The sequence below is a fragment of the Dermochelys coriacea genome, chromosome 3, assembly GCF_009764565.3.
Source record: "Dermochelys coriacea isolate rDerCor1 chromosome 3, rDerCor1.pri.v4, whole genome shotgun sequence".
Taxonomy (NCBI): Eukaryota; Metazoa; Chordata; order Testudines; family Dermochelyidae; genus Dermochelys; species Dermochelys coriacea.
Genome location: NC_050070.1, coordinates 110,725,144 through 110,751,951, shown reverse-complemented (window position 1 = coordinate 110,751,951; position 26,808 = coordinate 110,725,144). Strand labels below are relative to the sequence as shown.

Sequence of the window (26,808 nt, the reverse complement as noted above, 5' to 3'; positions counted from 1 at the left end):
CTAATAAATTTGTTAGTCTCTAAGGTGCCACAAGTACTCCTTTTCTTTTTGCGAATACAGACTAACATGGCTGCTACTCTGAAACCTGTCACAGCTAATCTGTGGATGAACTAAATTCTTGAAAGCTTTCACAAAAGCAGCGTTCATCAATTAACAAACCACACTACTTACAATAATTTCCCCCAAGCCTGTACTCTAGGAAAAACAGATACAAAAAAAGAGAGTCCTCCAAAACAGCTTTTCATTCAAGATGGAGAAAAGTAGAGCTCAAACTGTTCTTTCTGATCAACAGTCCAGGCTCAAGACAAGCTTCCCAACGTTTTTCTAGCCCTGGCAGATCAAGAGATCTGACCTTAGAAATGACCTGCTTCTGATTAATATTTTGTTTTTACTTCACTTCAGCTTTAGTAGGATTCAAGAGCATCCCAGCTCTCCAAAGTCTGTGGAGCATTATTAGCCAAACCCTTGGATCCAACTCCTACTGAAATCAACAAGTATGCCCAGAAATTTCTATTGACTTAAATGGGAGTGGATTGGGCCTTTAAAGCTTAAGGGCCAGATGCAGATTTTATTTAACTAGTATAAATGCAGACCAACTCCACTGCTCCAAATTTATGCAGAAGCAAGCCAAATCAAGAATCTGATCCCACAACTTTATTCTACTGGAAATGGGGAATTCCTCTTCTAAAACAGAATAGGTTTCTTGCTTTAGAAGTTCACAATCCTGCAGCAAAAAATTGGGTCAAAACTGAAATTAAATAAAAGCAATGGGTCAAACTCTCTGCTATTTGACTTTAAACCAGCAAAACCAGCTGATAGACCTGTGCCAATTTACATCAGTAGTCAGCGTGAGGCAATTATCTCAGATCAGATGCCCTGCCATAGCTAGAGTACCATCCAAAAAAATGGAATTCAGAATTCAATTCAATATGGGAGTCTTGAATCTGTTCCTGCTCTCCTGGTCTAGTTTTTTCAGTCCTGGTTCCATACTTCAGAGCATGAGAATTTTCAATTCCTAAAGAAGTTTCAAACAGGAAAAGAACATGCGCCCAGCTTTCTCTCCCCACAAACCCCATCTGGGTTATTTTCAGTTGCAGCAAATCTCATTCATCTGTCACAAAACATTAAAGATGGACTTTTTTCAAACTTTGATTTAAAAAAAAAAAAAATCAGTCATTTCAGCAACTGTGCTGAAATGTGAAGGGGGATAAAGTTGTTAAAAGGAAGTATGTACAATCCAATATACTCAAATCACAATAAGCAGAACTTTATTATGACAGGTTTCAGAGTAGTAGCCATGTTAATCTGTATTGGCAAAAAGAAAAGGAGTACTTGTGGCACCTTAGAGACTAACAAATTTATTAGAGCATAAGCTTTCGTGCGCTACAGCTCACTTCATCGGATGCATTTGGTGGGGAAAAAAACCACCAAATGCATCCAATGAAGTGAGCTGTAGCTCACGAAAGCTTATGCTCTAATAAATTTGTTAGTCTCGAAGGTGCCACAAGTACTCCTTTTCTTTTTGCAGAACTTTATTATATATGCTTAATTGGATAATCAAATCCAAAAGATCTAGTGTTTCTTTCAGCTAACAGGAAATGTCAGCAAGACTTTCCGATCTTGTCTATACTCACTTTTCATACTCTAAAATGTATTCTTAAGGAAGCCAGCTAGTGACAGAGTAGACATAATTTTAATAACTTTCTTCACCAAGTTAACACTTCAGATTTTAAAATATATATCAATTCCAAAAGGTGTTGTGACAATTGTCTAGCAGCAAATGTTAACCAGCCACAATTCACATAGTGCTTGCAGCAGAGTTGTGCCACAAACAGCACACTGTAAACTATCCTTCCCATGGACTGTTTCCTGCCATGCCTTTAATGTCACAGTACTATTAGACTGAGCAAACAAACTGTGTTAATAATAAAACAGCTAGCAAAAGGTAAAATTTACTTCCCTATATCTCCACTCTTGAAAATATATACAAGACTTAAATATGCACTTACCTGGGGGAAGAGAACAAGCCTGGATAGCTGTATGCCCAAGAAAAGCAAACATATACTTTTTCCACTGAACTTTTTTGATTGTCTGAATGCTCATGATCAAGCTTAATGTTTAAAAACAGGAAAAGTGAAGATGCAGAGGAAGTGAACACCAAGAAGAGCATGAGAACTGCATGCTGGGATTTTTGGAGGGGGAGTAGAGGAGAGAATTGGTTTTTCTATGAAAGAACTGGACTTAACCACAACGTGAGCCACTCAGGGAACACGTAAGCCTTTTACAGTTGAAAAACGTATGCAAATAATGTAGACTTGAACTAATTAAAAGGTGCCCCAACGTAACAATTTATCAATACAGTGTTTGTGTTCTTGACAAAAAATAAACTTTGTCTTTCTGCTTTCAAAGCAGCAGTTCTACATACTGAAAATAGGAAAGAATCTGTGGCAATTCTCCTATGCTGTTCTAGACTATTGAAATTTATGGAACATCCTTTAAAGGATATACAAATACTCTTTTTAGCATTTAATTTGCGAACAGCTGTAATGATAATAAAATAATAATCACAGATATAGCACTTTTCTTCTTAATTCGTTATATCAACACTCCTGTAAGGCAACTACCAGAAAGTACTTTCAGCAAGTATTTCAAAGCAGTGCAGGAGATCTATGCATAAATCTTCTATTAAAATGAATAGAAGTTATACAGTTAAACTGATCTGAAAATGAGCTCTGTAATGTAGTCATAAACAAAGATTGACATCCTCAATGTGTAGAAATGTCAAGTAAGACGGAGGCAAGAATAGTAATGTTCAGTTTTAATTATATGAAGTAATATTAGCGCCACAGTTAAGAAGTTAAAAATCATATTTGTATACACAAATACCCCAGGGGTGTCCCTTCAAGAAGCACAGGACACAACTCCCTGTCCTCCCTTTGGTGTTCTGAAATCAACAAGCAAGAGAACTCTGGAATTAGCTAGTTAAATGTCTTTCAGTTTAATTACAAAATATATTTGTAATTCAAGGCTACATATTTTAGGATTTTAATCTGTGTTTATGTATTCACAAGGAAGGTAACAGGTAAGTGATGTACGATGAAGAGTATATTACAGACAGAGGGAGAGCTCTGTACAGAAAAGATAAAGTAGTGCAATAAAGGATGCCATGAAAGCTACTCTAGGTACTTTTGTATTAAAGTATATTTTAAGAATAGTGCCCACATAGCAATGTAGTGGATTTCTTTAATACATCAGACTGATGAACTTCTCCCAAACAAATTTTACCAAGACATATCTCATCCAGGTCAATTTTTAATGAAAGAAAAATTACTTAAAACTAGGGCTGTCAATTAATCATTAATAAGCAGTTAACTCACGCTATTAACTCAAAAAAATTAATTGTGATTAATCACACTGTTAAACATAGAATACCAATTAATATTTAATACATTTCTTTGAACATTTTTCTACATTTTTGAATACATTGATTTCTATTACAAACACAGAATACAAAGTGTACAGTGCCCACTTTATATTATTTTTATTTAGGGTGACCAGATGTCCCGATAATAATCAGGACTGTCCCGATATTAAGTTATTTGTCCCGATATTTTGGTTTGCAGTCAGGGACCACACATACCCGGGGTCCTGGGCTGGCGGCACTTACGTGGGGCAGCTCCTGCCTCCAAACAGAGAAGCAGCCGCCAGCAGGAGCCCTAAGTGCAGCCCTTAGCTAGGCACAGAGACAGCGAGAGGGACTCCACCACTGCATGCTGCACCGGCTCTGTCCTGCCCAATCAGAGCTGGAGGGGCAGGGCTTGCAGGCGCCAGCAGCACACAGAGAGCCCCCTGCCCTCCGCCCTGACCAGACCCTAGTCTAGGAGCCAGAGGGACCTGCCAGATGCTTCCCGGGAGCCATCCCAGGTAGGTACCACCCGGACCCCCCAACCCCAGCAGGTCCCTCTGGCTTTTAGGGTCGGGGGCGTCAGGGGGCTCTGCGGGCTACTCCTGCCTACAAGCCCTGCTCCATGGCTCCAGCAGCTCCTATTGGTGCTTTTCCTGGCCAATGGGAGCCACGGAGCTCACACTTGTGACAGGCGCAGCACGTGGAGAATCTGGAGACCTCCCTTGCTGCTCTGACCCTAGGAGCCAGAGACCTCCCAGCAGGGCAAGTGAGTGCGGCCAAGGAAGGGGGTAGGGCATCATGGAGTGCGTGTCTAGGAGGTGTGTGGTGGGTGCTGGGCTGTGAGGGTGTGGAGGGCACTGAGCAGTGGGGGAGATTTTTGTGTTGCTAGGCAGTGGGGGCCAGTTGGGGTGTGCTGGGCAGTGGGGGAAATCTGCGTGTGTCAGGGCACTGGGCAGTAGGGGTACGTGTGGGGCATTGTTCAATTGTAGTGGGGCTGTGGGGAAGGGCATTGGGAGCGAAGGAGGAACAGGAAAATCTGTGTCTGTTGGGAAACTAGCGAGTGGGGGGTGCTGGGTAGGGGTGGCAGTGTGCACAGCAATGTGCATTTGTGGTGGAAGGGCTGGGGGGGGCTTTGGGCATAGTAGGTTCAAGGGTGCAGGGCATAGTGGATCCAGGGGGCGCTGGGCAGGGGAACTATGTGGCGCAGCATGGGCCCACCCCCAACAGGAAGGGGCACGCTGGTAGCACAGGGCAAGGCGGACTGGTGTGCCCCTGGCCATGCCATGCATGCCCCATTGCCCCTGGCCAGCCCCACCCTTCCCGCTGCTCACCTCCTTATCTGAAGGCAGGGGGTAGGGAGTTATGGGGCGGGTCCTGGCATTACTTATCTGGGGCGGCTCCCGGGAAGCGGCCAGCAGGTCCCTGAGGTGAGCGTAAACTGGGCTGAACCAGCAGTGTGGCCCGGGCCAGTCCCAGGGCAGGGAATCACTCTTGGGAGCAGTGTGATCAGCCAGGACAGGGCCTGCCCTGCCATGCTTCTTCAGGACCCACTTGCCTGGAGGGGCCCAGCCAAGCCCCCACACACACTCACCTGCCCCCCACTGGCTGATTCTGGCCCCACTGCTGCACCGGTTCCAGGCAGCTCAGCTCTGCGGAGACAGACAAGGCACAAGAGGTGGCGGGCACGAGACTGTCCAGAACTGGAGCTGCACTGGGGTCCGGCGAGAGCAGGGGGCAGAGAGGAGCCAGAGGACTTGATGAGATCTGGGGGTGCAGCACAAACTGAGCAGGTTATGCCAGGACCTCTGAGTGTGGGCCTGGCACCATCGAGTCACCATTGTGAACCCGGTACTGAAAAGACTGCCGTTTTCTTGAGGCTGGGAACAAAAGTCACACTTCAATTCAGCTGTTTATGGATCAGGCTTCGCGCTGCACCAGATCCAAACCAGCTCTTGGCACACGAGCTTTGGGATCCAACCAATCCAAAGCGAACTGAAGTTGCCCATTTATTTTAAGGGGCAGGGACAGCACCCCCAGAAAGGTATGCCATCTGGGAAACTCACTCTGCAACAACAGAGGAAAACCACCCCAACCAATTGAACCCAGGTGGCTGCTGACCTCCTCTCTGGCTCACCCCCAGGGCTGAAGTGTTCCAATGGCTCTCAGCACCCAGGGCTGAGTGACAGCCCTGGAGCGGAACTACTCTGCACTCGGGAGTGCCCTTAAGGAGGACTTGGCAGGTCAGCTCGCAGGGAGCCCTGGCTTCTAGAGCCAGGCAAGGAGTCCCCTGAAGCTGGCTCCATGAATGCAGCGGAAGAGCTAGAACTGCCAACTCTGAAATGAGATGTGGCTCTGGGCTCGATGGGGGAGGCTGCTAGAATCTGAGAGTTGCCATTTCCAAGCTTTTCTTTCACCACCTGTTTTTGCATGGGGGATAGGGGTAGGTGCCCCATATAGAGGTAATAGCTGCATCCTCCCCACAGCAGAGTGTGTGCAGACCAGTCCACCTAGCTTATGGCAGAGCCAAGGAAAGGAGGCACATGCCGATTCCCCCCAGGGCAAGCCAGGGCTGAGCACTGCTAAGTTGCTGCCCAGTTCACTTACCCACATTGGCAAGCAGGGATTGCACCTGGCGGCGTACATCTGCTTGATGTACAATTGGGATGCCATGTGTCCCGATATTCGGGTAAAATTTAACATTTGCTAGTTAAATAGAAAATCAGTCGATTGGGAATGTCCCATTAAACCAGACTAATCCGTTATCTACCGGCAATTTTGATTTTTCAGGTTGTTTTCAGGTAGTTGTTTTCAGGTGTAACGCAGTTTACAGCAGGGATATGTAGTTTACAGTTCTGAATCACAGTGTATACCGTCGGACAGACTACAGTGGGCACGTAATAACATGCAAGAAGCACAGAGACTGCACGGTTCTTTTCAGTGGATAGCTATCTAGCTAACGGTCTTCAGCCAAAAACCCCACCCGAAATGACAACGGCAAGGGAGGAGCCAACTACCAAAAAACAAAAAACAAACAGACAGTGCAGATACAGGACAGAATGGGAAACCACTTGCACCTGGATTCAGAAATCCTACGAGTGTGATTCAAATGCCTTTTGTAAAGCATGCAGGAAGGAATTTAGCATTTGCCATGGCAGTGAGTCTGATGTTAAACATCATGCTGATTCAAAAAATCATGAACAAAACCACCAAGATTCACAACAGCAATACCCTGGTGTTTCATTTTTTCAGCAGGCCAAATGAATCCTTCAACAACAAGGTTAGCGCTGCTGAGCTAACTCAAGTTTACTACACAGTAGTCCATCAATACTCCTATCACTCGGGTGACTTTGAACTTAAATGGGCGCCTACCTTTTTTCCAGATTCAACGATTGTGAAGCACGTCAGCTGTGGCCGGACTACAGCGGAGTCATTGATCAAAAATGTGCTGTCACTGCTCTCAACAGAATTTTTACAAGACCTCAGCAAGCCAGATGGTCCCTATTTCTCAGTTGCCACAGATGCATCTAACAAGGGCAATGTGTTAACTTTTCCCTTGTCACTGAGATACTGGACACCCGAACATGGGGTCCAAGATGAACTGTTAGACTTCTATGAGCAAAGCAAAGAGACTGCAAAGGAAATAAGCAACACATGACATGAAAAACTTGCGACACAAGCTAGACCTAAACAAAGCATCTTCCTACTGTGCTGATAATACAAACGTGAATTATGGAAAGCGACAATCAATGTACAAGAATTTAAAAAAAAAAAACAAACTGAAGTATCTTGCCTGCAAACTGCCCTTCCCATGTTATGCACAACACCGTGAAATACGCTAACAATAACCTACAAGTTGACATTGAGACTCTGGTGATTAAGACATTCAATCATTTCAGCAGTTCTGCTAAGAGAGCAGCAGCATTGAAGGATATGTTTGACTTTGTGGATATGGAGTATGCCACTTTACTGCGCCACGTTCCGACACTCTGGTTGAAACTTTTCCCAGCTGTAAACAGGCTTGTAAATAAATGGCAGGTTGTTAGAAACAAAATAGTTCTTATGGGAAGTGAGAAGTGCCCAAAAATCTTGATGGATGCTGTTCTCGGACATGGAAAACTGAACTAGGGGAAGGGCCTAGCAAATTTGAGGTTCATTTATTTTTTCTCTAGAATGTCCTATAAATCTTCAATGATACTGTGCTCTGTTTGAGAGTATGACAGCATGTGAAGTGTATGCCATAATGAATACTCTAAGAATTAAACTTCAGCAACGGAAGAACGACAAATTCTTTGGCTTCAAAGTTGAAAATACATTAACTGAGATGCTGCTTGTCACTGCTGCATGTCTCCAGAAAGACTTCATGAAATTTTATGATGTGTCAATCCTATATTTGGAGAAATGGTTTGATTTTTCAACTAGCTACTTGTTCAATACCCAGTGCTTGAACATCAAAGCGAATAGGGCATTTGAATACAAGGACCTGTCTGCAGCTGTGACAGCTGTAAATCTCCAGAAAACAGTGGATCTTGATCAGATCTATGAGGAGCACTGCATCATCAAAGACATCAGCTCCAAGTTGGAGCCTGGAAAATACTCAGTTGGGGAACTCTGGTCTCAAGTGCTAAAAAACAAGGACAGTAGCACTGAATTCCTGAACATGACAAAGCTGGTGTCATACATGCTCAGTATACCAGTAAGCAATGCATACACAGAGCATGTATTTTCAATCATGAAAGGTGCATGGACTAACGTCCGGAACTGAAGCAGCATAGACTTGGTATGGAGTGAAATCCTTGTCAAAATGAATTTCCAGATGAGTTGCAAGGACTTCTACAGCTTTGTGATTGCCCAGAAGCAAGTCATGACTATGACAAAGTCATCCAAGTAGTATTAAACTTCTGGCATGCCTGAGATGTATGCAAATTGTGAAGCTGATTGACTGAATAAAAAACCCTGCCCTTTACCCATTTGTTTAGTGTACAAATAAATCTGTATGTTTAAATATGGATTACAACTAAGTCTATAATTTAGAGGGCCATGACACTCACTGACTCCAGACCTCTGTGACTTAGTTTGCTTCAGCTGTCAGTGGCTGAAGCTGGGCCTGAAGGCAGGACTGTGGACCTCCCCTCCGACTGCGGCTGTGGCTGCGGCTGGAGCCAGGGCTAGAACTGGCACCCTTTGCTCCCCTGCCCTGCAACTGGATCTGACACTGCAACCAGGATCCTGTGCCCCTGTCCTGCGGCTTCAGTCGGGGCGTTACCTAGGGAGGTGGTAGAATCTCCTTCCTTAGAGGTTTTTAAGGTCAGGCTTGACAAAGCCCTGGCTGGGATGATTTAACTGGGACTTGGTCCTGCTTTGAGCAGGGGGTTGGACTAGATGACCTTCTGGGGTCCCTTCCAACCCTGATATTCTATGATTCTATGATTCTATGATTTCTAGGGCTGTGCACCCCTCTCATGGCTCTGATCGGGGCTATGCACCTGTGGCCGTCCCCCGCCCCGCTCACCCAATGTATCCCGATATTTCACTCTTGCGATCTGTTCACCCTATTTTATTACAAATATTTTCACTGTAAAAATGATAAAAAATAATATTTTTCAATTCACCTCATACAAGTACTGTAGTGCAATCTTTTTATTGTGAAAGTGTAACTTACAAATGTAGGGTTTTTTTGGTTACATAACTTCACTCAAACAAAACAATGTAAAACTTTAGAGCCTGTAAGTCTATTCAGTCCTACTTCTTGTTCAGCCAATTGCTAAGACAAACAAGTTTGCTTACAGTTACAGGAGACAATGCTGCCTGCTTCTTATTTACATCACCTGAAAGTGAGAACAGGCATTTGCATGGCACTTTTACAGCCGGTGTTACAAGGTATTCATGTGCCAGATATACTAAACATTCATATGCCCCTTCATGCTTCAGCCACCGTTCCAGAGTACATGCGTCCATGCTGATGCTGCTCATTTAAAAATAAATAAATAAATAAAAGTTCATTAATTAAATGCGTGACTGAACTTCTTGGGGGAGAATTTTATGTCTCCTGCTCTGTTTTACCCACATTCTGCCATATATTTCATGTTATAGTGGTCTCGGATGATGACCCAGCACATGTTCATTTTAAGAACACTTTCACTGCAGATTTGACAAAAATGCAAAGATGGTACCAATATGAGATTTTTAAGAATACCTACAGCACTCAACTCAAGGTTTAAGAATCTGAAGTGTTGTCCAAAATCTGAGGGGGACGAGGTGTGGAGCATGCTTTCAGACATCTTAAAAGAGCACCACTCCAATGCAGAAATTACAAAACCCGAACAATCAAAAAAAGAAATCAACTTTCTGCTGGTGGCATCTGACTTAGATGATGAAAATGAACAAGTGTTGTCGGTCCACTCTGCTTTGGATCATTATCGAGCAGAACCCGTCATCAGCATGGCTGCATGTCCTCTGAAATGGTGGTTGAAGCCTGAAGGGACATATGTCAAACAGACAGCTGCAGCGGCACAGGAGCTAGCAAACAGAGCTCTAAACAGGGGAGTTTGAGTGGGAGTTCTGTTGGAGGAGAAGGTAGTTGTACTTGGTTTTGTATTTTTAGTGTGTGTGTGTGTGTGTGTGTGTGTAGGGGTTTTGTGCTGGGAGAGCAGCTGAGCCTGATTAGGGGGTGGGGCTTTGTGCTGAGAGAGCAGCTGAGCCCTGCCTAGGGGGTGGGGCTTCTGACTAGGGGCCCTATAAAGGTAGCCAGCCAGTCAGGCAGCGGCACAGACAGCTGCAGTGGCACAGGAGCTAGCAAACAGAGCTCTAAACAGGGGAGTTTGAGTGGGAGTCTGTGTTGTGGTGCTTGTTTGGGGTTTGCTTTTGCTGGGGGGGGTGGTCTTTTTGGTGTGCCTTGTGTTTCCCAGATTAACAGGATTTAAGTGGGAAGGAGATGACAGATACAGAGGCAGCTGTGGGAGTGACTCCTGCAGTGAAAGACACATTGAGGATGACTGGATGTGGAAGCTGTGGTATGTACATGATCCTGGAGTGGGGAACCGGTAAGAGTTTTGTCTGCATGAAATGCCGTCTGATAGAGCTGATGGAGGAAAAGATCCGAGGTTTGGAGATGCAGGTGGAAAGTTTGGTTGAGTTTAGGAAGGGGTTTGAGCAGATGATGGAGCAAAGATATGAGGTATCTGAAGGGAAAAGCTCAGACTCACGGATGGAAGCAGGGCTGGGGAATTTTGAGGGGAGACTGGATGAGGAAAGTGGTCAGTGGAAACATGTGACTCAAAGAACCAGGCAGAGAAAAAGACGGGCTAGTGAAGGAGAAATAGAGCTTAGGAACAGGTTTGCAGAGTTGGAAAATGAAGAAGGGGCTCAGCAGGTAGTCGCTGAAGATGGAAGTGTAAGGAAGAAGAGAAGAGAGGCTAGCCCTATAGAAAAAGGGGAAGAGTCAAGGGAGACTACACCAAATATGAGCCCCAGGAGGATACAGGATGGGTTGAAGAAGATTGTAAGGGAAAATAGGAATGGAAAGAACTTGCAGCCAGAGAGAACAGGGGAGACACTGGAGAATAGCACTGTCACCAGGAAAAGGCAGGTCTATGTGATCGGGGACTCTTTATTGAGAAGAATAGACAGGCCTGTAACTAGAGCTGATCCTGAGAATAGAAGGGTGTGCTGTCTTCCGGGTGCTAAGATACGGAATGTAGACCTGAGGTTGAAAAGGATCCTAAAGGGAGCGGGAAAGAATCCCCTAATTATCCTTCATGTGGGAACAAATGATACGGCTAGATTCTCGCTGGAAAGTATTAAGGGAGACTATGCTAGGCTGGGGAAGACGCTTAAGGAAATTGAGGCTCAGGTGATCTTTAGCGGGATCCTTCCTGATCCTAGAGAAGGGCAACAAAGGTCTGACAAGATTATGACTGTCAACAGATGGCTTAGGCAGTGGTGCTATAAGGAGGGCTTTGGGATGTATGACCACTGGGAGGCATTCATGGACAGAGGTCAGTTCTCTCGGGATGGACTTCATCTCAGTAGGGAAGAAAATAGACTTCTAGGATCGAGGCTGGCACAACTGATAAAGAGAGCTTTAAACTAGGAATTGGGGGGAGATGGATGGGAGATGTCCAGAAAATCTCCACGCCAGAGATCATGAGCTAATTCAGTTCAAACTAAATGGAAGGATTAACAAAAATAAATCTGCAACTAGGGTTTTTGATTTCAAAAGGGCTGACTTTCAAAAATTAAGGAAATTAGTTAGGGAAGTGGATTGGACTGAAGAATTTATGGATCTAAAGGTAGAGGAGGCCTGGGATTACTTTAAATCAAAACTGCAGAAGCTATCGGAAGCCTGTATCCCAAGAAAGGGGAAAAAATTCATAGGAAGGAGTTGTAGACCAAGCTGGATGAGCAAGCATCTTAGAGAGGTGATTAAGAAGAAGCAGAAAGCATACAGGGAGTGGAAGATGGGAGGGATCAGCAAGGAAAGCTACCTAATTGAGGTCAGAACATGTAGGGATCAAGTGAGACAGGCTAAAAGTCGAGTAGAGTTTGACCTTGCAAAGGGAATTAAAACCAATAGTAAAAGGTTCTATAGCCAAATAAATAAGAAGAAAACTAAAAAGGAAGAAGTGGGGCCGCTTAACACTGAGAATGGAGTGGAGGTTAAAGATAATCTAGGCATGGCCCAATATCTAAACAAATACTTTGCCTCAGTCTTTAATAAGGCTAAAGAGGATCTTGGGGATAATGGTAGCATGACAAATGGGAAGGAGGATATAGAGGTAGATATTACCATATCAGAGGTAGAAGCGAAACTGAAACAGCTTAATGGGACTAAATCAGGGGGCCCAGATAATCTTCATCCAAGAATACTGAAGGAATTGGCACCTGAAATTGCAAGCCCATTAGCAAGAATTTTTAATGTATCTGTAAACTCAGGAATAGTACCGAATGATTGGAGAATTGTTAATATAGTTCCTATTTTTAAGAAAGGAAAAAAAGTGATCCGGGTAACTACAGGCCAGTTAGTTTGACATGTGTAGTATGCAAGGTCCTGGAAAAAATTTTGAAGGAGAAATTAGTTAAGGACATTGAAGTCAATGGTAAATGGGACAAAATACAACATGGTTTTACAAAAGGTAGATCGTGCCAAACCAACCTAATCTCCTTTTTTGAAAAAGTAACAGATTTTTTAGATAAAGGAAATGCAGTGGATCTAATTTACCTAGATTTCAGTAAGGCATTTGATACCGTGCCACATGGGGAATTATTAGTTAACTTGGAGAAGATGGGATCAATATGAACATCAAAAGGTGGATAAGGAATTGGTTAAAGGGGAGACTGCAACGCGTCCTACAGAAAGGCGAACTGTCAGGTTGGAGGAAGGTTACCAGTGGAGTTCCTCAGGGATCGGTTTTGGGACCAATCTTATTTAATCTTTTTATTACTGACCTTGGCACAAAAAGTGGGAGTGTGCTCATAAAGTTTGCAGATGATACAAAGCTGGGAGGTATTGCCAATTCGGAGAAGGATCGGGATATTATACAGGAGGATCTGGATTACCTTGTAAACTGGAGTAATAATAGGATGAAATTTAATAGTGAGAAGTGTAAGGTTATGCATTTAGGCATTAACAACAAGAATTTTAGTTATAAATTGGGGACGCATCAATTAGAAGTAACGGAAGAGGAGAAGGACCTTGGAGTATTGGTTGATCATAGGATGACTATGAGCTGCCAATGTGATATGGCTGTGAAAAAAGCTAATGCGGTTTTGGGATGCATCAGGAGAGGCATTTCCAGTAGGGATAAGGAGGTTTTAGTACCGTTATACAAGGCACTGGTGAGACCTCACCTAGAATACTGTGTGCAGTTCTGGTCTCCCATGTTTAAAAAGGATGAATTCAAACTGGAGCAGGTACAGAGAAGGGCTACTAGGATGATCCGAGGAATGGAAAACTTGTCTTATGAATTGAGACTTAAGGAGCTTGGCTTGTTTAGCCTAACTAAAAGAAGGTTGAGGGGAGATACGATTGCTCTCTATAAATATATCAGAGGGATACATACAAGAGAGGGAGAGGAATTATTTCAGCTCAGCAACAATGTGGACACAAGAACAAATGGGTATAAACTGGCCACCAGGAAGTTTAGACTTGAAATCAGACGAAGGTTTCTAACCATCAGAGGAGTGAAGTTTTGGAATAGCCTTCCAAGGGAAGCAGTGGGGGCAAAAGATCTATCTGGCTTTAAGATTCTACTTGATAAGTTTATGGAGGAGATGGTATGATGGGATAATGGGATTTTGGTAAATAATTGATCTTTAAATATTCAGGGTAAATAGGCCAAATCCCCTGAGATGGGATATTAGATGGATGGGATCTGAGTTACTATAGAAAATTCTTTCCTGGGTATCTGGCTGGTGAATCTTGCCCATATGCTCAGGGTTTAGCTGATTGCCATATTTGGGGTCGGGAAGGAATTTTCCTCCAGGGCAGATTGGAGAGGCCCTGGAGGTTTTTCGCCTTCCTCTGTAGCATGGGGCATGGTTGACTTGAGGGAGGCTTCTCTGCTCCTTGAAGTCTTTGAACCATGATTTAAGGACTTCAATAGCTCAGACATGGGTGAAGTTTTTCATAGGAGTGGGTGGGTGAGATTCTGTGGCCTGCGCTGTGCAGGAGGTCGGACTAGATGATCAGAATGGTCCCTTCTGACCTTAGTATCTATGAATCTATATGGATCTTTAGCACATCTGGCATGTAAATATCTTGCGAGGCCAGCTACAACAGTGCTGTGCAAACATCTTTTCTTTCTTTCAGCTGATACTGTAAACAAGAAGTGGGCAGCATTATCTCCTGAAAATTGTAACTAAACTTGTTTGAGAGATTGGCTGAAGTAGGACTGAGTGACCAGGTAGGCTCTAAAGTTTTACATTCAAAAATAAAACGCAGTTATTTTTTGTACATAATTCTACAATTGTAAGTTTAACTTTATGATAGAGATTAAACTACAGTACTTGTATTAGGTGAACTGAAATACCATTGTTTTTTACAGTGCAAATATTGTTAAGAAAAAAATATGAAGTGAGCACTGTACACTTTGTATTCTGTGCTATTTAAATATATTTGAAAATGTAGAAAATATCCAAAAATATTTAAATAAATGGTATTCTATTAACAGCACGATTAATCGTGTGGTTTATCACAATTACTTTCTTTTAATCACTTGATCGCCCTGCTTAAAACTCAGTGTTCATTACTGCTAACGATTACACAAAGGTGTAGGCCCAATCAGCTCCCATTCATCAAGATATTGACATAGTTAAATGTTTTCAAAGTCAGGCCCTAAATTTGAATCTGTGTAATAACACTCACTGATGTAAAACTAAATTGTGTTAGATGTGATTTTTAAAAGGAGTCACTTACAGAATTAGCAAAAAAGAAAAGGAGTACTTGTGGCACCTTAGACTAACATTTATTTGAGCATAAGTTTTCGTGAGCTACAGCTCACTTCATCGGATGCATTCAGTGGAATTAGCTCACGAAAGCTTATGCTCAAATAAATTTGTTAGTCTCTAAGGTGCCACAAGTACTCCTTTTCTTTTTTGCAAATACAGACTAACACGGCTGCTACTCTGAAACCTGTTCTAGAATTAGCAGGTTGCAGGAACGAATAGCTCAGTGGTTTGAGCATTGGCCTACTAAACCCAGGATTGAGAGTTCAATCCTTGAGGGGACCATTTAGGGATCTTGGGCAAAAATTGGGGACTGGTCCTGCTTTGAGCAGAGGGTTGGACTAGATGACCTCTTGAGGTCCCTTCTAACCCTGATATTCTATGGTTCTATGAAACAAGAAGGTATTAAAATAATCTAAAGTCAAAATGAAGCTAGGGCCTCTGCCAAAATATCACACTGGATGTGAAACACATGCATCAACTGCAAGAGCTGGTAACCAAGAGAGGAACATGCTGAGTTTTAGGAAGTAGCCTTAATACTAGAGCTAGGGGATCGTTTAAAAACAAAATCTTATGTGTTCAACACATGCATTCTAGCTACTAACTTCTTCATTCATTCTAATAAGATGGTCTCATTCCTACTACTACAGAATTCAATAGACCATTTATTTAACAGCTATCTGTCAAGGGTATGCAGTCTCTTATTCATTCTGATGTTGACAGCAGTAATCAAATTTTGTACATACCACTGGTTCTATTATAGCCCAACAGTCACTGGCTGGCTGCCTAGTTTTCTTATCATCCCACAAGATTAAAAAAAAAGGCCAAAGAGACCAGCTGAAACTACAGAGGAGTGAGGGTGTAAGAAGTGGAGCAAAGGCATTTGGTTCTCCCACAAGCAGAAACTAAGAGTCTTTGACATACAGCTACCTATTACCAGGTGAGAAGAATAATATTCAAACAAGACCAGACCGACACCAGCACAAAGCAAACCATCTTTAATAAATAGTTTTTTCAGGAATATAGTCTTGAGACACATTTGACTAGGGATTATTTTCCTTGAGGAAACCTCAACTCCACACTTAAAAAAACGGAGTCTACATCCACCAGCTCAGATCACAGCCACAGGAAACAGAAAAGGGGGGGAGGGGGCAGAAGAGAAGGAAAAAGGGTTGTTTAAAAAAAAAAGGGAGCAGGAGAAAGAGAAGACGGGGAGGGGGGAGACAAAAACATACTGCATCCTGTTATTCTAAGGCAGGGGTGCCCACACTACAGCCCATGGGCCATACTTGGTCCGCCAGAGCATTTCATAAGGCCCGCAGCCTGCCTCAACACTGTATGCTAACGGCAGATTCATTAGCATTGTCTCATGTTTACATCATTTTAGTTTACACAAGTGTGTGCTTAGACAATGCTGTACATAGAAACAACCTATCTAAATATGTATAAACAAGCTGAACTTAAATATAAATCAATACAGGTGACTTTAAATCTTATTGGAATATGTAGAATGTAAGCACAACCTTGTGTGGGCCAATGTGGACCTCCTGGGTCATAAAGATGGGTAGCACTGTTCAAAGGCACAGAAGCATTCTCCATCCTGGCCCCAATATCTATGGAGTCAGGACAGGGGCTTCTTCTGGCTGGTCCAAAAATAAAACTAAAATTGAAAAACTATAGACTAAGAGGATGGGTGTGCAAGGGAAAAGAGTCCTTAACTTACACAGTCTCTTCAAAGCATCACAATCTTCTTTAAGACCATATTCAAGTTCCTGGCCTTCTGGTTCTGGGTGGTTCCAGAGTCTGTTTGCTGCCTGGGCTAGGAGGAGGGAGTTCCGTTCTCTCTCCTGGCACTTCTTTTTAGCCCTTTTCTACCATTTCCTGTCTATCTTATTGTGGGGTATGTACACCTGATCACAAGCACTTTACATTTATCATTGCAGTTGCCCACACTAACACTGCCTTCTCTTGCACATAAAAAAGCAAGTCAGCAAAGGATGGCTTGCTTTATCGGGGGGGAGGGAGAAAACAACTTGACTTTCTTATAAGTAACACAGCTAGATGGCTACTTAGCTAATTCTTCCTTTTTTGGTGATGGGGAGCCAGAAATTTCTTGCTCCAGTAGGAGTAATATGAGCATTTTACTGGTTCCCTAGGGCCACTGTCCCAGCCTTCCTTTGCCTCCACTTTATGTCCCTGCTCAAATGAACTCCTAGCTAACCCCTTCCTTCCCTATCCTGTTTTACTGTGTGGTATTAACACACCACCCATCACAAGCTCTTTTTATTATACCATTTTAATTCACCACAATACTAAGACCACCCTTGGTCAGCAAAGCCAATCAAAGATGACATTGAATAACTAGTAATACTAGTAGTACTAAGCAATTTTGGAGTGACGATAAGCCAAAAAAAAAGGGAGGGGGGGGAATGCTGAAAAGGGATGGAGAGGAATTTATTTATTTTAAACACCCTAACTAAGTCTCCTGCCCACCCCCCAAAAAAACAAAACGTACATAAAAATTCTACCCTGGTTTGAAATGCGACACATGGTGTTTCAGGTAACTGGTTTCATTTTGGGGGATGTTGAGAATTGATTATAAGGTTTAAAGTGGGAAGCAAGCTCACCTTTAAATTATAGAACTGTTAATGCCACTGCATAGTAAGAGGATTTCTAATATCTCTTTTGAAACTTTTATTCAGACACCAGAATTTTGGGCTGATTTAAAATACCCTGCTCAACGTGAAAATAAAATTAATCAGGCAGTACGATGTTCAGGTGCACAGGTAAAAGGAACAACTTTGCTTTTTTTGCTCAGAACAGCATTGCAGAGAGGGTATTTGATGGGATTCCCAGGGGGCAACCTGGACTGTGGAACCACTGAGCCCTCTGTCCACCAACCTGGGCTGCCTCTCACACCGTGATGCTGTTGGCAAGCTACAAACCTCTGACAGGTACTTCACTTACACAGCCATCCACAGGCTGGGACACACCCATCCGAGTGACATGAATGCTTCTCCCAGATACTCATGAACCAGCAATAGAGAGGCTCCAGCCAATTCCCCTCGAGCCCCCAGCCTTACATCCCAGAACTATACCAACTTGCCCTGGGCCAGGAACCTGACCAGTGTGTAAATTCACTACCGAGTCCACCCCCCCACGATGCGGAGAGGACACACACTAGCCTTTGTAACCCGAGCAGAGATTTCCCAAGCACTTCAACCAATACACATGGTTTTCAATAAAATATAGAACTACAGAAAGATAGATTTTAAGTGACTACAAGATGTAGGCACAAAAGGTCAGATATAGTTACCAAAGAAAATAAAAGGTAAACACACAGTCTAAATCCTAATCCTTACTGTACAGTTAATATGTGGATCAAGCAGTTTCTCACCCTACTGGATGTTATTGGGTAGGTTACAGTCCTTAATACACAGGTTTCTCCTTTCAGCCTGGAACCAGTCTCCTCAGTTCAAGTCTTTGTCTTCCCAGAGTTCTTGTTGTTTCCAGGGTAGTTGGGGGAGGGGAAAGGGGACAGTGGCATCATACTTTTATCTATTTTATATCCTTAGTCCATGTGCCTGGAAAACACTAGTCCAGACATGTCCTGGTGTGCTTTGCTGAGTCCCGGAGTTGAGCAATCCCCATTGTGTGATGCTTGCACAATTCTCTTACAGAATTGTAAAACCCTTGTTTATAACTTTCCTGCGGATTAATGGTCATTTAACGCCCACCTGGCTGTGGATCACCTCCTTTGTTGTCACTAGAGAACTAGCAGTGGATGACTCCCAAACTCACACTGTATTTCAACCACCATACAACAAAGTCTCATAACTTCACACACACTAATGATATACATATTTTAAACAGAACAATGGGTTTGAGCAGATTATGACCTTTCACATGATATTTTACATGGAATGCTTTGTATGAAATATCACAATCATCTATGAATGATGAATATGGGGGTTACAGGGCTCTACTTTGAGGTACTGTGTGTCACTGGGTAGTCAACCTGGAAGAAATTTATCATTTACATGGGCAATAAAAGGACAAACAGCTTCTCCTATGCAAAGACAAGAGGAGATGGTATCAATCATTTTTAGAACCCATAGAGCTCTTTTTTTTTTTTTTTTTTAAAGTACTCTTCCACCAACTGATTCAGTTTCATTAATAACAGCACCGATGTGGCTGTGCAATAGCAGCTAGTCAACTGACTCATTTTGCAAAAGAGGTAATTATAGATTACAAAATCTTAAATCTTTCAAGAATCCACAGTTTCGTTCACTTTTTCTGAAAAGTGTTCCTGACTGATGACATTAAGAGAAGCCATATTTTGGTCCTTTTAAAATATCAGAGAAGAAGATATTTCAGAGAGTATCACAGAACATCTGGAAAACCATAAATATTTAGGAATAAGTTAATATTTATATTGTAATAGCATTTACAGGACCCAGTCATTCATCAAGGTCCCCACTGTACAAAAAGGACAATCTCTACCCCTAAAAAACTGCAGCTTAAGTACAAGACAAGGGACAACATATAAGAAGAACAAGATAAGATGAAAATCGTAGTTACCATGACAGTTGTTTCAGTACACCAACTGCCCAACCCTGGTTATGTTTTTTCTAGGCATCACGACAGAATAGAATTTTAAGAGGGATTTGAGGAAGGCCAATAAGTTCGCTTTGCAGATGTTTATAAGAGTCTCACGTGTGAATGGAAGCATGGGAGAAAGCACAAAGAGCATGTTTGAAATTTTACCAAATGGGTGACAAAGCCTGGCATCATATGCAGACTGGAGCTGACACCTCAGTAGCTTCCTGGGAGTATCTTAACAGTGAGTGCTTAAGTAAGCCCTCAGTCAAGTTCATCAGGAGAGCATCCACAACACCTACATTAACGGTATGAGCAGCCAGCTCTATCAGAGACTCTTCAAGCTTCTGGAAGCCTCTAGTTCAGGGGTTTTCAAACTTCATTGTACTGCAACCTCCTTCTGACCAAAAAAAACTACTACATGACCCCAGGACGGGGGACTGAAGCCTGTGCCCCACCACCCCAGGCAGGGGGGCTAAAGCCGAAGCCCAAGGACTTCAGCCCCAGATGGGAGGCCTGTAACCTAAGGCCTGCTGCCTAGGGCTGACACAAAGCCTGAGCCCTGCCTCCCAGGGATGAAGCCCTTTAGCTTCAGCACCAGATGGTGGGGCTCGGGCTTTGGCCTCAAGCCCAACAAGTCTAATGCCAGCCCCAGTAACCCCATTAAAACGGGATCCCGACCTCAGTTTGAGAACCACTGCTATAGTCCACACAAGGATGCTCACAGGTTCGTTCAGACACTAGCAGACACATTTACCCAATACTTATTCTTACAGTTATGAGTCAGTGCTTTCATTTAGAACAAGAGTTTAATCACTAACACTGAAAGAAAGTTATGTCCGTTTTTTTTTTTTAAATCACCACAGGTTTAAATGTAGGATTTAAGTATGTTTGCTTATTGTTGAAATAACGGCTAAATTAGGTTTAAATGGAAAGAAGATCACACAACCAGCAGAAGTTTGTCCAGGTCTTTTGTATGAAGATTTTTCTCAAACACATTCTTATCCAGATCTGCCATTCCATTATATTTTAGGCCACCTCAACACAGTCTCCTAACTGGAACATGGACCTAGGATTGGAGACAACTCTTTTCAACAGGCGCTCTGCCAGGGATCGAGACTGATTTTTAGGTGGTGCAGGGGGTAGCCAATTATTGTGGGTGGGCAGCTGGCTGGAAGGAAATACTTACCAAGGGGAGAACGCACATACATTTTTATGGGGAGAGAAAAACCATTTTGTAAATGGTGAGACAAACACGAAACACAACAATACCATCTTCACAAAGTTCCTTCTCAGAACAGAATCACACTAAGACAAAAGCTTAAAAATAAACTTGAATAAGAAACTGCTTTTAGTACAGAATAGGTACAGACTCTTTACCTGAATCAAGAAAAGTGTGTTCTCAAAAAATGGTATTCCCAACCCCATAAATGGGTTAGAGTGAGTCTATAAAATATTAATGAAGCTGCTATGGGGGGGGGGGTTGGGGGGGGAGAGTGGCATTGCATTACTTTACCCCAGAGGCAACTCGCAACTGTTGCTAGTGGAGGGGGAACATATTACGAAACTACTCCCCACAAATATAAACAAACCCTGGCAGAAATCTCAGGGGGCGGTGACCCCACGTCTCCCCCCGCGCTAACGTTGCCTAAACACAAACGTAGGATAAAGGAAACTGGGATATGATGTTGTTCCAGTTTTATTTCCACTGGAGCCCTGCACCTGCTGTTGGCTTCTCACTGTACCGTATACGTGACTTCTACAAGATAGGAGCAGCTACTATACACTTCCTATTTCCTCTCCAAGTCCATATCCTTGGAGGATAGTGGGTTGGGTTTGTAACTGATCTGAAGACCAGCCGCTCTTGCTGAGTTGTTTATGAGTTTAAAAATCTAAGCTGCCTTAGTAGTGTGTACCATGCAGATGGTGGAGGACAGATTCAAGAGTCTGAGACTGATCCGTCAGCAGACTGACTGTCACAAGTGATGGGTTTTTCCAACAGTGGCTGCTAGCTAAAACTTGCAGCAGTGTCATTATTAAGGAACATGTAACACAGTCACTGTTATTAGCTATTAGATGAGTAATAGGAAAACCATTCCATTACTACCTAGATACATATCTCTGGTGATGAGAGCACTCTGCCTAGGCAGATCCACCCTGAGGAAAACAAATATGAAATTCCTTTTGTTTCTACTCACCCAACTCAGATGTGCAAAACAGTGATGTGACAAAACCTGATTTGGACTTGGGTCACAGAGTTATTCTATCAAACTTATTTGTTAAATCTCCAGAGGCATGAGCTAATTGAATCTCTAGCCAAACACGCGTACATCATGACATATTATATACAAAAATCTAAGAATCAGTTTCAGAAAGAAAAAAAAAGGAGACCTGAGACTATACACTAATCTATGTACAAATCTAAGAACAGAAAAAAGAAAAGGAGTACTTGTGGCACCTTAGAGACTAACAAATTTATCTGAGCATAAACTTTCGTGAGCTACAGCTCACTTCATCGGATGCATTTGGTAGAAATTACAGTGGGGAGATTTATATACACACACACACACACAGAGAACATGAAACAATGGGTTTTATCATACACACTGTAAGGAGAGTGATCACTTAAGATGAGCCATCAGCAGCAGCAGGGGGGGAAGGAGGAAAACCTTTCATGGTGACAAGCAAGGTAGGCCATTTCCAGCAGTTAACAAGAACATCTGAGGAACAGTGAGGGGTGGGGTGGGGGGGGGAAATAACATGGGGAAATAGTTTTACTTTGTGTAATGTCTCATCCATTCCCAGTCTCTATTCAAGCCTAAGTTAATTGTATCCAGTTTGCAAATTAATTTCAATTCAGCAGTCTCTCGTTGGAGTCTGCTTTTGAAGTTTTTTTTTGTTGAAGGATAGCCACCCTCAGGTCTGTAATCGTGTGACCGGAGAGATTGAAGTGTTCTCCCACTGGTTTTTGAATGTTATAATTCTTGATGTCGGATGTGTGTCCATTTATTCTTTTACGTAGAGACTGTCCAATTTGACCAATGTACATGGCAGAGGGGCATTGCTGGCACATGATGGCATATACCATATTGGTAGATGCGCAGGTGAACGAGCCTCTGATAGTGTGGCTGATGTGATTAGGCCCTATGATGGTGTCCCCTGAATAGATATGTGGACAGAGTTGGCAACGGGCTTTGTTGCAAGGATAGGTTCCTGGGTTAAAAGAAAAGGCGTACTTTGTGGCACCTTAGAGAGGTTATGAGCTTATGCTCAAATAAATTTGTTAGTCTCTAAGGTGCCAAAAGTACTCCTTTTCTTTTTGCGAATACAGACTAACACAGCTGCTACTCTGAAACCTGTTCCTGGGTTAGTGGTTCTGTTGTGTGGTGTGTGGTTGCTGGTGAGAAAGTATCACTTATATCACAGACAGTTCCTACAGGTCAGTCATATTGGGTAAAACTTTCAAAAATGTTTAAGTGACGTAGGAGTCAGTCTCCACCTCCAAAAATAATAGAAATTAACTCCTTTCCACATAACTGACGTACAGTAAACAGCTTTCTAAAGTTAAAGTTATGGCCATAGTGTTTTTGCTGGATTTGTATACTTAAGCACCTTAAATTTTATATTAATAGTTTTATGTATCCTCTCTAATTGTACTTTATGTAGGTGTTAAAAAATTTTATTTTTAGAAGACCAAGCATACAAACAAGAATACTCCTTGCTCTTCATTCCAAAATATCTATGTGGCGCTACTTCACTGAGCCCAAGAACCCTGATCCACATGCGGTACTGAGATACGCTTCACTGTACACAGACAAACTGACCAAAAAATAATGCCATCAATGATAAAATTTACAGAAAAACAAAAGAAACGTGTTGCTTGAGAACATATTAGAGTTTGATTTAAGAATATTTACTGTGTATATTTTGACATGATGCTCACAATTTGTATTTTAATGGTTATAAAAACTTTAATGTTTTGAATCTCAACATCTCGTCATGAAATAATTAGTCTGACATCCCTTCCCCATGATTTCACCCAACTGTGAAATTTTAAAATGGATAAAATTTGAAAAGAAAAAAAATGCGTAATACCCCACGTTTCACGCAATTGTGATAATTTAAAATAAAAAAAAGTCTATAAATGCTTAAACATTGATATTATCTGTCAAAATTATAAAAATAAAAATCTAACTCTGCCAAACCTATTTCTAGTTAACACTGTTTTCGAGGGATGATAGAGGGAGAAATCGCTATCCACACAGGTCAGAGACCATGTTACAACTGTGCTTACGGCAAATGTGTTTTAATGTAACTATCACTGATGTGGTTTCATCACAGCAGGGATACGGAGCTCTAAAATCTTTGCAAGGGGCTGTTATAAAGTCATACATATATAGTCTAGCTATTTCACCCTAGAGGAATAGAACCCCAAACCATCTTTTGTTTCATGGATTAGATACCACTGTGATAAGTGCAATATAAAATCCTTAAGCAGATATTTTATAGATTTTTAAATAGGCTATTTTAATCCCAATCATACTAAAAGACATTCTCTACTTGCACCACTACCCATTAGCCTGTTGGAGCATCAGACTCCACACCGAGATGTTAGTAGGCTACCAGGTATCTAAACACCAGCCCACCCATCACACACATCCCATAGTTTCTCATTACAGTATTCTAGGCAACACCCTTTTCTCCTCCACACAAACATTCTCTCTGCCTGTATTTACTAAGGTATCTATGGGTCCAATCCGACACCCACTGAAGTGAGTACCAGTCCTGTGTGTAATATCCTTAGAACAGGCTAAGGAAAATATGAAATTAAGTTTTGTAGAAGAGGTGAAGCACTTCCCACCCAACTGCGGGTGCTGAAGCCAAATATTTCATCCATCCACCATGTGACTGGAATATGCGGTCCATAATGTATTTTTAAATATTAATTTTAAATATGAGAGCAAGAGCGCACGCTCATACATGAATTCATTTCAGATTCTAAGTATCTACCTGATATTTCAGGACTCATTCCATTTGGTTAATGGGTTTTCAACAGCACATCTCTGTAGTACGCATGGTAACATGCTGTAATTGACTTATGCATAAAAAAAAAGCCTTCTTCGTCCAGTAGAATTATAGGTCAAAAAAATACGGATTTTTGTGAAAAAAAAATCGAACCATTAAAGCAATGTCTTCTCGTAAACAGCATCCTCTAGATGTAAGGTTGTATAGGTGTTGGGGTCTCAACACAATACCTAAATCTGAAATAAAATTGAAGGTGTCTGTATGTAGTTGAATCCAATAGCGTGGCTGCAATTGCTTAAGTATTTGCATTAAGAACCTAGTGCTTTAGAACTACTCTGTCAAAATTCCTTCTATGGTAAAGTACATTTGACACTCCTTATTTCCATGCCCAGTAAATTTATTCATAATATTTTTCAAATACACATTTCCATACTAAACAGGACCTAAATACATATTAATACAGTACAATCAAATCAAAAGACCTGCTTTACTAATGTCTCCGCAATATTGGCTGACATAACAGATAGATACAGCTAATATCTTGGTGTCATCTACTGAGCCACTACTCTTATTCATGCCGTCATGTGTTTCTTTCAACCTATACTGACTCAAGGAAGTGGCAACAAAGCCACATTTTGAGACACTCCAACATGAGTGAGTGAAAACAGAGGTGTCTGACAGCTAAGTAGTAAGTTATATCGAAACTTAAAAGGAACATTTCAATAATTCTTAAATTATATGCATTGCATATACGCATAATAATGCTTGATCCTCCAATTACTGCAAATGCCTACAAGCAACCTTGCATTCAAGACCAGGCAAATTCACTTGGTCAGTAAACCATAAAAGAAATGAGAGTGTACAGCCTTGTCTATACTAGAAAAGATTCCAGTACAGCTATCCCAGCAAATTCTCCTAGGGTAGATGGCACTGATACCAACAAGAGTATGCCTTGTCAGCATAGCTTATACTGGTTCTCCAACAAAGTAAGCTATAATGGCAAAAACACTCTTGCCAATTTAACTGCACATACACTAGGGCTATTGAAAGCATAGAAATGTTTAAAAAATACATCAACATTGCTATATTGGCAAACATTTCTAGTGTAGTTTTCAGGATTAGCTGTTTTGTTACAAAACCAGAGGGCAAAATTGGAGCCAAAGGATCTCTTGCAGTCCTTAACACCTTGCATATAAATGCAAATATATCCGGGTTCTTCATTACCAAGGCACATAGAGCAAATCAATGACATAGCTCTAACTCTGGATTTTTTTGTATGCTACCTAATTCAGTAAAATGTCAACCAGCGTCTTGCACCAGCACTGCCTATTACTGTCTATGTCCTACTCATCTCTTTGTCTGTGGTTCCTAGCCCCCTTTACCCTCTAATGAATTTGGAAATGTGTATTCTTATTTATTAATATAGTACATGCCCGTGTTTATGGTGAGTTACTTCAAGGGAGTTAGATCAAAGAGGATTGTTAAAGAAACCAATCAAGAAAGGTGTCAAGGCTGACCCCCCTCACTCTGGCACTGAGTGCAGAAGATGGGGGCCCACAAGGATTCTAAAAAATAATACTGGCCGCTCCTGGCTTGTATTAAACTTCCAAGGTTACAGCTTTTCTTTTTTTTTTTTTTTTTTTTTTTTTTTAAAAAAAACCTTGGATGGGTAGATGCTGCCACCACCAAAGTGCAAAAACCCCTTTGAGAACCCAGGAAGGTGCACTTAGGAATTCCTTCCTTCCTGTGGGGTACTCTCAAGCCCTTTTACACCCCCTCCAGGGAAGAGCTGAGAAAGAAAAAGTAAATCAGCTGTTGCCACCAGCTAATTAAAGAACATGGACAAACCTCTTAGGGACACAAAAATCCAATCCTGTTCTTAAAAAAGGTAAATTTTATTAAAAACAAAAAAGATAGAAAATAAATCTGGAATGTAGGCTTTTTGCTAGATTTTTAAAAAGAAACAATTACACGGATTAAGCATCAAGATAGCTTTCTTGAGGTCCAGTTTAAAGGTTACAAGCAAAACAAAGCACCCGGGTTAGCAGAGTGGAGTCCACAAGCCATAAAGAAATAAAAAAGATAAACCTAATCATGTCTTCCTAGACATTTCCTGATCTACTTACATATCTGGGGTTTTAAATGAGTAGCTTCTGAGTATGATCTGATGATTTTCATACCTGGCCCAAGCTCTTACAGCATAGCTGCAGCCCCTTTTCTCCAGGAGGACAGACAGACAAAGGGGAAGTTTTTTCCCCAATTTTAAAAAGTTCTAGACTTCCCATTAGCTCTTTTGGTCAGGTGCCCACTCCCTTCCTTTGACCTATGGATTTTTT

General features: G+C 42.0%; 1 protein-coding gene across 7 annotated transcripts in view; it reads right to left on the bottom strand.

The window, feature by feature from the left end:
• The window catches only part of UTRN (utrophin), a 607,443-nt gene that overhangs the window by 535,795 nt on the left and 44,840 nt on the right, over positions 1 to 26,808 (bottom strand). For 4 of the 7 annotated variants that reach the window (XM_038397678.2, XM_043511143.1, XM_038397682.2 and 1 more), the window contains exon 1: positions 2,010 to 2,156. The exons of the other annotated variants lie outside the window; for them this stretch is intronic. In XM_038397678.2, the coding sequence (XP_038253606.1) occupies positions 2,010 to 2,103 (94 nt within the window). In that variant the 5' untranslated portion in view covers positions 2,104 to 2,156. Of the gene's footprint in view, positions 1 to 2,009; positions 2,157 to 26,808 lie in introns of those variants that run through there. 7 annotated transcript variants of the gene reach the window in all.